Source organism: Calypte anna, chromosome 1 (assembly GCF_003957555.1).
Source record: "Calypte anna isolate BGI_N300 chromosome 1, bCalAnn1_v1.p, whole genome shotgun sequence".
NCBI lineage: Eukaryota > Metazoa > Chordata > Aves > Apodiformes > Trochilidae > Calypte > Calypte anna.
This window is the reverse complement of record NC_044244.1, coordinates 93452687-93463674: the sequence shown is the minus strand read 5'-3', so window position 1 is coordinate 93463674 and position 10988 is coordinate 93452687. Positions and strand designations below refer to the sequence as shown.

The 10988-nt window shown below is 43.8% G+C and overlaps 1 protein-coding gene across 1 annotated transcript; it reads right to left on the bottom strand.

Moving 5' to 3' along the window:
- Positions 1–468: 468 nt before the first annotated feature.
- LOC103537169 (T-cell surface antigen CD2) lies at positions 469–9437 on the bottom strand. Its single transcript, XM_030466126.1, has 6 exons — positions 9377–9437; positions 8294–8572; positions 6083–6331; positions 2696–2833; positions 1969–2088; positions 469–759 (listed from the first exon to the last, which is right to left on the bottom strand). The coding sequence occupies exons 1-6, from the start codon at positions 9435–9437 to the stop codon at positions 599–601; spliced, it is 1008 nt and encodes a 335-aa protein (XP_030321986.1). The 3' UTR covers positions 469–598.
- Positions 9438–10988: the final 1551 nt, after the last annotated feature.

The window sequence follows — 10988 nt, the reverse complement described above, 5'->3', positions numbered from 1 at the left end:
AGTCACACAGGTTCTGGAACTAAGAGGAGCAATTCAGGTAAACACTCAGCACAGCAGATACCCAGCTGAAACTCCCATCAAGCTTTTTAGCAGGGCCTGTGAAAAATGGCTTGAGATCTCCTGAGAGGAGGCTTTCTCAGGAAATTTCTAGCAGGTCCTTTTTTCTGTTGGTGTCTGGCAGGCCACCTCAATCTGCCTGTCGTGCCTGCTCCTTGCAGGAACTGCTGGCTGGGGAAGACATGGCAAGGTTGGGGGTGAGGGCAGAGGGCAGGGAGCAGGAGGAACTGCCCATCTTATTTCAGGCTGTCCTCTAGGGCTCCAGTTTAGCCTCAGGTCTATTAACAGGCAAAGCATTAAAAAGCTGCCCAATTTTGTTAGTGAACCTGTCAGCCTACAGGAGTGTGGCCTTGAAGCCACACATGAACTTTCCCTTGTATTTTCTCTTTCATTTTTTTGTTAATTAGGTTAGCAGGACTGACACCTGACATCTTTCCCCTGCTAAAATTTTCTGAACCAATTCTTACACACAATGAGACTTATGGAATGCAAAGGGTGGGTATCATAGGCTTCAAGACAGGGTGGAAGCAATCATGCCAGATCAGTCATCAGTTGGATCTGGGAAACAGTCCGAGGCATTTTCCTGGCTTTCTACATTAACTATGACCCCTTGGTCTGGCATTCCCTCAGGCTCTATCTCCACTGGTACATTTTCTTCTGCCAGTGGCTGGGGCTCAGCTACTTGACCAGTTCGAGCAGCATCTGAAAAAGAAGGGAGAAATGGTTTATAAGTGGCTGCACTGCACTTACCCTTATGGAAATCCTTCTCCGAGTCCTTGATCCTGCAGGCTGCCTACCCTGCTCAGTTCCTACTCCCAAGCCTACTTTGCAAGCCAAATTTCAGTTTTCTTTTTAACTACTCATTTGTTGAGCTGTACCTTGTGGCTTTAGACACTTTGGTGCTGAAGCTCCCTCGGCTTAACTGCCCAAAAAGCCAAAGACAAAACTATTCAGTTACATCTCAGTAATTAAAGCTGAATAACAGGTTTTTTTATTTAATTAAAATGTAATTAAATTTTTATTTAATTACACATTTAATATGTTATCACCAAAATACTTTCCACATGTACCTCTCAATTTTTTGGAGACACTGGAACAGGTTGCCCAGAGAAGCTGTGGATGCCTCACCCTTCAAAGTGTTCAAGGCCAGGTTGGACAGGACATTGAGCAACCTGGTCTAGAACTAAATGATCTGTAAGGTCCCTTCCAACTCAAAGCATTCTACGATTCTATGATTCTCTGGTTTTTACTTATTTGTAGAAAATTTAAATACAGAATACTTTGTCAGTTAAACGTACAATGTGTAAAATTTTGTTTTTATTTTTTTTTTACACCTTAAGCATACTAATATTAAACAGTGACCTGAATGACTTACATCTTTTTTTTCCTTTCTTGCATTAATTTCTTGTGTATCATCTAATATTTTGAAAGCAGAGCAAAGCAGCATCCAGGATAAGACGTGAAGAAGAACTGAGCTGCTGGGAGGCTGTGTATGGTTCACTGAAGGACACCGGAAGTGGGGACAATAGTGCTGAGACCAGGTTGTGGCCTATATCAGCAGCTTGCTGCTTTTGAGATGTGTATTTTAGCATAGAAAACAGTAGGACAGACAGCCTGCAGTCTGCTGGCTGTACCCTCTGCAGGATGCTTATGAGACAGCTGTCAATACAACTCACAGTTGGATGAGGGCAAGAGCTACTCCTGTGCATAAGCAGCACACAAGTAATGCTCTGATAAATGACCTGCTGCAACTTCTGCTGTCTGGACAAGGTGCAGCACCCTCCCTGTGCTAGCAAGTCGCATGCCCCTCTTTACAGCCAGCTCCTCCCCCATCGGTCACACACATCCATCATGTCCCTCCCTCTCCCACCCAGGCTATCTGCCTGAATTAAAAGAAGTCACTGGACCCACCAGGCTTTGGAGGGCAGTCAATTCGGGCAGCTTGAGCCTCGACGTGGTCTCCATTGGGAGGGCTCTTCACACCTTCGCTGGAGACCACAGACATTGTTAGTCCATCATCCTTCTCCTCCTCTGTAAAACCAAGATCAGAGACTTGAAGGAAAGAGGTCCTCCCCCCATGCCAGCAGCCTTGACACATTCTTTGCAACACCAGACCACCAACACATGCATGTGTCTTGTCCTCATATGACACTGGCTCCATTTCTGGAGCAGACAGATGCCAAGCATGGAGGGCCACTGCCAACCTGTCAGAGACCAGCTAGGCTGTGCTGACAGGCTCACAGCTTGAGGTGGCTTCACTGGGCAGGGGCAGATTGCACTCAGCAACTGGTGCTGACAAAGGACTGCCTTCTGGTCCTTTCAGTATCAAACCTGAATAAGGCTGAATTTTCCTGCTTGTAGAGAGGGTTTTGCTGTGTTTCTTTCTGTCCAGGAGCACATGGTGGCAAGCATGAGGTGAAAAAAGGAAAAGCAAGGTTTAACTCAAGACCCCACTGGCTGTAACAGGTGCCTGTCAGCAAGCAGCTTTCCACCCCACTGGGCGAGGGCAGGTGCTGGCTGGAAGGCAAATAGGCACCAAGCTGAGGCCAGTTTATGCAGAGGCTGTTTCAACCCCAGATTGCAGAAACATAGCCCTCTGTGAGACTCACCCCAGGGAACATCAGTGTTCTCCACTCACCCGAAGGAACTGGGATGAACTTGTGTTTCCGCTTCATGCAGCAACAGACGACTGAGGACACAACCACCAGCAAGATAAGAGCACCCCCTGCACACCCTGCCAGGATGTAAATGAACCACGGGTACTGCAGCAGGTCTCCTGCAAGAAGGACAGGGTGCTGTTAGTTATCAGTGCAGAAAAGCTTCTTTCTCAAAGAGGGAGAAACCCTGCAGACAGATTAGAGCATGTGGGCATTATTATTGCTTAAGGTTTGGGTCAGGGGACCTGATACGATGAACTGAGACTCATCATAATTCATGTCACATCATTTAGTTGCAGTATGGAATTTTGTGACTATGCTGTGTGCATTTGTTTCTGGCTACTTTGTCCATTAACATATAAGATACTCCATACGTTTTAATCAAATTTAGCAGGGAAGGTAGTGGGTTTATGAAAACAGGCATCTGAGAAGAGAAGGAAGACCTGAGCTAGCATCTCCTGCTGAGATAAAAGATACAAAGTCTAACCTCAGAGCTCACATGAAGCCCCAGAGAATCCACTTAGAGCAGCTATATAAAGACTACGCCAGCCTCAAAGCAAGGCTCAGCAGAGCCTGCACTTCCTTGGGCACCAGGGACTCCAGCCACGGGGCTCAGAGCCACCAGTGTCACTGCTTCTTGGTGAAAAAATTCTCTTTATTCCTATTCCCAACTGACAAATGCAAAATGCCTAGCAGGAGGCGATGGCTACAGATTGCTGTGCAGAAGTCAGTGTCAACCATCACCCAGCTCAGTCTCATGCTCAGGGTTGCTGGGATGGGTCACACTTGTTGCTGAGGAGGGAAGCTGGTAGAGGGCACCACAGACTAGCAGAAAAAAAAGAAAGATCCATCCAGACTCACTCCTTCACTAAAGCAATTTGCTCCAAACCAGGGTAGCCAGTAAGAAAACTCTTTTTCCCATATGAAAAAAAAAAAGACATACAGCTCAACTATGGCACTAATACAAATTCCTTAAAGCTCCTTAAGTAAAACAAGATCTCCCTTGTTGAACCATATGTCTTCTTTTTGGCTGTGCACACACCTACACAGAACCACACTGGGGAAGCAAACAGGTTCACTTGGAGCTTGCTTTCTAGACCCCAAATGCACAATTTGCTGTATATCCTCGGAGGCAGTGAAGTGTTTCAAATGTTCCAGGACATACTACATGCTGTAATAGTCCACATACTCACCACAACAGTAGAAACAACTGCAGACATGTGGTCCTGTGTGTGAAATCACACACACTCCAAGTATTTTCTGTGTGTTTGTTCCAGTTTTTTTTTTAAAAGTTACCAAGTTAAAAAAATCTATCCCCAAAATTAAACTTTCAGCAAATGAGAAATAATTTCCCTAATAATTTTATTTCCTTTTTGATGAAAGCTTACAGCATTTTGTCAAAGCCATAAATATGTCAGAAATGCTTTTTCATTAATATATTTTCCTAAGAATATTATTTGTTAAAAAGTTCTAAACTTAGATAAAATATTATGTTAAAGATATTCCCCAGTAATAAACAGGGAATCAAAGTAACGACCCAAGAAAGCCCTTTTATGTATGCTGACCTGTTAATATCTGAATCCTCTGCTTTAGACCCTGTATGATCAGAACCCTTTGGTGCCTGTGGATTTTACAGTATTTCTGCCAAACTGTTTCATGCTAACAATCATTTAAAATTAAATCAGTCAAGAGGTTGTCCAAATAGGTGGTTTTACATAAATCTTGTACCTACAGTAGAAAAACTATTGTCAGCCCTTTGCCTGGAGCAAATAATAATCCACAAAGATGATTAATTGAACTCTTCAACCCATTTTACTAATATTCAGAAGTGCTTTAGTTCACTTTTCACAAATGTGGTTGCAGATAGTGACTAAAAAGTAGAAGTGCTGCTACTTTCTTGCTCTCAGACCTTTCCAAATACATGTCCATGCATATATTCATCCCAGCAGAGCTATCACTAGATTCACCTCTGGGCTTTTGGGGAGGAAATGGGGAACTGATATCACACCCAGGGGACTGGGCAGCCACCCAGAATAAACAATGGCAGCTGTCAGCACTTGCCTGATTTATCACAGGACTTGACTGAACAGCTCATGGATGTTCACATCCTCATTCCCCAGTGACTCAACTAACTTGGGTCTTGGCAAGCAACTTCTGACCATTGTAACTGGACAAAATTAAGATCATTGCTCTGTAATCACAAATGCCAGAGCTGTACATACTGTCCAGCAGTGCCAACATGATCAGACATGAACAACCCATGGCACTCCTATTGAATGCTAGAACAAACCATACAGGGCTCATGTCAGTCATTTTTCTTTCACGCCAGCTCTATGCTAACCACAGAAGAAAAAATAATACCTGCTGCAGTGCTGGAGCATCTCAAGACAATTTCTAAAATGTTAGGTGCTATTGCACAGTATAATTTCTGTAGTAGAAAAGATAATCAATTAGTAAAAATCTTATGGATTAATTAGGCCACTCTGATGTAGTATGATGAACATCTTTGTTGCCAGACCAAAGGAAACCCTTCACTGCTGGAGATGCAAATGAAATCACATTCAACATTATTTAATCAATTTATTTTAATTATTTTTTTTATTAATGTGAGTTTACATCACAGACTAGTGTTTTCCATCATGAAGTCCTGACAGTTTTGGTACGTCCTGTGATCTGGATTTTCTTTCATTGAACTATGGCTCATTTAAGCAGAGTACTTGGTATTTATGGGCAGCTTGCAAATGGATAAAGTCACAGCTTTCTCATAGAACTACATATCTGTGCACAGACATAGAGTGATAGCCCCCTACATTTCTTAAGTAAATTACTTGTATCTCTACTCACTTCTGATGATATAGGGCTGATGGAGAGAGAATTGTATAGACTGATAAATCTTTGTGCTGCTGGCCCACATAAGAAAAAAAAAAAACAAGGCAGAAAAAGCCTCAGTTGAATCCATCAGCAACAGGGCTGAATGGCTGCAGGTGTTTTTCTAAAAATGTTGCAGAAACTGGAAGGCCATCTGGGTAATGAATGAATGTCAGAATAGAAAGCATGCTTACGTGCTTACAAACCCATATGGAAGATCAGTGCACAGGAGGGTGCAAGGTCTCCAACACTGGGAAATAGGAAAGCAGACAGATAGAAATACATCCTTGTAGCAGGGTTGGGTAAAAGGACCTCCTGAACAACTTTCATCCCTTCTGTGATTGTAGGCTGCATCAGTCCAAGACATGCAGGAGGGAGAAGGAAGTGAAGGGGACACTTTCTAAAGAGAGGAAGTGATAAGTCTAGAAGGCAGCTGCCAGAGGACAGAAAAATCCAGACAGCAACAGCTCTTTAGGTTTTCTGGACACATCGGTACTCACCATAGTTGCAAGACACTGCAACAGGCCTGGTCCTCGTGACGGCATTCCCGTGGCTAACCTTACACACGAATTCCCCAGGCACAGTTTTGTCCAGGAGAACCTTCTTCCCACCATCCTTAACACAAGACCCAGGGGCTCTCAGAGCAGTGCCATTCAGCAGCCACTGGAAGCTGGTGCTCTCGTTGCTGGTCACGTCACAGGACAACTCTCCGGTCCCGTTAGGGAAGCACTGGATACTAATGGATGGCTCTGGTCACACACAGCACAAAGCAATGGGAACAGGGAGGAAAGAGAGAGGTGAGGAGCAGACTTGGCAGTGAATATGAGCTGGACCAGAGCTTCCTTTATCAGCAGTCTAAATAGCACTACATTTTCTAGCAGCCAGGGAGCACATAAATCAGTGCTCAGACTCCTCAGTGCCTTCCCCCATCTCTGAAATGCTTAGCAATGCCCATCCAAGCCCACTTGTGACTCTTGGTGCCTACTTTGGAGATGTCCTTTTCCTTACTGAAATAGAAAAGGTAAAAAATAAAAGCCCCAGAGCTGACAGGGTGGTGAAAACACCCAAGGCATCTGCTGACCAGAGGTTATGTGCTCTGTAATAAGCAGATAACCATAGTTTCAGAGCTGTGCCGTCTTCTCAACCAGAGGTTTGTACTTTTGCTGTCACTCTCCCTCTTCTTCAGTTTCAGAAAGAAACTAGCATAAATCATGTCCAACATAGGTACTAACACCAGACAACTACAGTTAGGTAGGCTGACTCAGACTACACACAGCTTAAAACAAAGGAATGAATCGTTGATCAATTACATTTTCCTGAATTTCTCTCTTTCAGCCTGCTACAAGGAGGCAACCTTTTTCCCATGTTTTTCCCAATGTTTTCCCATGTTTTTCCAATGTTTGGCCACTTTGCAAATACAGACTAGGCAGAAAAGACATATGGTTTTATGACAGTAGGATTTACATTGAGAACATCTATGCAAACATCTATGTAAATAAGATCAGAAATCACTTTCTTCCACTAGGACACCATCTTCATCTAAAATTCACCAACTCCAGGAGTATCTGCTGTGAAATTGTTTTCAATAACTTATGTGTGGATACAGCATATGAGGAGACAAAAGTTCCCAAAGCAAGTCCTCTGAAATAGAGGTTAAACCCAGGATACTTGTGCAGTCTTTGCCTACTTCCCGTCTAAGCCCTTGATCTTCATGATAAACAGCCACATCTCTGACCTACACTTCACAGCAGTTCCACCTGTTTGCACCAAAATGGCATAAGGATTCATTTGTCTTCACTGAGAGACCAGTTTGGGCAGACATTTTCATTACAATTTCATACTCTTCAATTTCTCCTAGAAGCCTATGTAGGTGAAAGCCTTGCAAAAGGAATGATGATAAGGACCAGAGTTGCTGGCTTTCTGGAAGTCTATTCAGCAGGGAGGAAACCTATTTAAGCCCTATCCATATTAACCCAAGCAATGAACTGGATAATGTATGGAAGCAACTTTGTTTCTCTGCACCCCACAGATGGATAAGCAGACCTGTGAAGGGAAGTGGCAACTCTGAGGTAACAGCGAGAACAGCAGAGAGACTGTCACAGTAATGTACCTATTGCTCTTCTCTGAACAGACACAAAAGATTCTGACCTCCAAGCTGCTCATGGGCAGCAAAGAATCATAAAATCACCTAGATTCCTTTAGCATCTTTTCTCGACCACACGAAACAGGAAAACCCCAGCATGCCTTAACCCAGACCTGCACAGAAGTCCACCTTAGTTTCCAGAACCAACTCTTGCAGGGTTAACACCTTAGGGAAGCATGTCCACAGGCAGCAAAATGCTGTCAGTCACTGAGACCTTTTGTGAGTCATCAAGAACATCACTCTGGAAATAGACTGGTATTTCCAGCTACATGCCTACATACTGTAGCTCAACAAACACTTTGTGCTGGTGTTTCTTAACATCAAGAAAATACAGGACTGGCTCAACTGATCAAGGAAGGCTCAACAGATAGAATGTTGGTGCAAAAAGCATCCCTTAGTTTACACTCACCATTACTACTCTCTGATGTGTCAGAGGCTTGCAAAGCTATCCCAGAGGCACCTATAGCTCCTGCAGGCTCAAGCACTCTCTTAGGAAGAATTTAAAGACAGCAGCTATCAGCCAGGCTCACAAGTTCCAAAGCTATTTGTTGTCAAGAAGGCCACTTACCAAATACTTCCAGTCTAAAAACTCTGGTGGTGTTGTGAAAAGCAAACTCATATGTTCCTTCATCCTCTTTCTCCACACCCCTCAGCACTAAGGAGCCATTCTGAAAGTTCAGGCATCTCGTGGTGGAAGTGCCACACTCAGCCAACAAAGTATCATTTGAGGCAACAGTCAGGCATCTCTTGCCCCCCTTGCTCATGCTGGAGAGGTTCTGCAGATTATGAATCCCCACAGAAAAGACTGCTGAACCGCTGCTGAGAACACCAGTCCAGGTGGCAGAGCCTTGAAAGGAGAGACACAGAGTGTGAACAGTGAGATTGCCATGCCCATCCAACCCTTCTCAGCTGCCTCCCATAAAAGCAAATGCCCAGGTGAGCCAGAAAGAGGAAAAACCCACCCTTTGGGACAGGCTGGGATCACTACAAGGAGTGGGTAGCCTTCTCCAAAGCCAACTTGCCCTCTTGATAACACAGCAGTGATGTGCACACCATGCTCAGAAGGTGACAAAAGGCTTTTCTCCCCCCATATTTGACTTGACCGGCTACCACACACACCCCTCAGAGCAAAGAAAGATCCACAGGGAATAAATATCATGGATACTATACAGAAGGCACAACAACAACCACTGCCTGCACAGCTGCTTTTACCTAAAGAATCAGGTTGCAGTTTTACCTTGGAAAAGTCTCACAGTATATTTGCACACTATTAAGTTGCTGTACACAAATCAAAGATGGGTAAATGGCCGGGTGACAGCAGCTTGGGGGCTAACCCAAGGTCACACCAAGCAAGGACCATACTGTTCCCCAGCCCCTTCAGCCAATGTTCTGCAGACAAGGACCTTATATTCTCTGCTGAAACGCTTTTACAGATACAGTACTCTGAGAAAGCACTGTATTGTTAGTTATCACTCATTTACTAAGAAAATAATAATAATACATCTTACTTTGGTCCAACTGCCTCTTTCATGCAATAGCAGTTACACTATTTGATGCCTCCCCATACTTGGTAGAGTCTTTAAAAGGTCTTGGTGCAAAATTAAGGTGTCTGCTCATCTGTGCCAGCTTTGTAAAGAAAAATCCCACTTACCATGAGTAACAGTTATTATCACCAGCAAGCACTGCAGAGAAAAAGGAAAGCTGAAATCCATTTTAAAGATCTCCTTGCATCATATGCTGAGAAGACGATCTGGCTACAGAGCTCAGTGAATGTAGCATTCAGGAAATGATGTCAGAAGCAAGAGTGAAAAAAAAAAAAGAAAAAAAAAGAAAAAAAAAAAGAAACTCCATAGTGGACAGATTGAATGATGTTTCAAAATAGACCTGCAAGGCTTTGGGTGACTGAACTCAGGCTGAACTAGTGCGAGCCACAATGTGCTCTGCAAAGTCCCACACCTTGATGCAAGTGAGGTGAGAATAGAGCTGCGAGGTGAAGAGAGATAAAAATACCTCCTGGTCAGCTCACCCCATTTAGGACAGTGATAAGGCCAAGAGCAGACTAAGACAAAATACCTATTTCTATCATCCTTTACCAGTTTATCAAAGTACAGCATCCTCACCCAGGGAATAGAAATCATCCAGTCATATAAAGCACTGCAGACGCAGACCAGATAATTTTCTGAAATACCAACATTGATCACTCAAGAAAAGTCTCATGAGCAGGAGGTGTGAGAGAAGGCTCTTCCTCTGTAGTCAAAGACTATATGGGCAGCCTGAACTTTGCTGAACTCTTCTAGTGACTGAATGGCACCTGCTATGCAGTTAAGGGCTCCATAAAAAGAATAAGGATTATGGGAAGTTAAATCACAAGTACAGCACTGAATGCAGCCTGAAAGCCACGTTGGCTCTGTTTGGAGTGCAGGTACCAGAGATGAGACTGAAAAGCCAATCTTTGAGAAGCACTGTGAACTGGTTATCCACACCATGCCAGGTACTTCACTCACTCTCATGGAAACGAGTGACAAGGTGGATTAGAGAAGCAATGCAGCAGAAACTGCCTCCTCATTGGAGGAAGTAAACTACCAAACCATTTGAGCTAACATATGGATTTTTTTAGACCCACTTAGCAGATGTGCTGGGAGAATAACTGTGACAGCAGTTCAGGTTGCAGATGGCAATCTTATACCTTCATGAGGTTTCTCTGGACACAGACATTGACAGAGCCTGTTAAGGAAGCTCCACACAGTGGAATTACATGTATACATGCATTTCTGAAACACGGCTAGACCCCTTGCATGGTTGCCTGCACTATTTTTCAAACCATTTGGCTCTGCTTGATAACTCCACATTTCAGCCAGTGGCTTGGTCCCTCTGACTTCTTAGCAACGACAATGACATCTCACCTGCTTCTAGTGTCCAAAATTTACAAGTTTGTTCAATGCTAGCATAGCACCATCCTGGTTTTATCATACATGCACAGGACAAGCCTAAATTGATGTACTGTGTCTCTCAGACTTGCATAGGACAGGCCTAAATTGATCTAAGGTGTGACAGAAATAGCCTTCTCTGAGAAAAGCAGTGAAGTGAGTCTTCAGACACTCACAGCAGTGAGGAAGGAGGACAGAGAAAAGTATTTACAGTAAGAAACACTTTCATTTCCTTCTGTGCTGCTGAAAATGACATGAAGAAAATCTCTCTTAAATACCACTGCAAGACGGGCTCACCATCTGCCTCGGATGTGCACATTCAACTTCATTTCACCT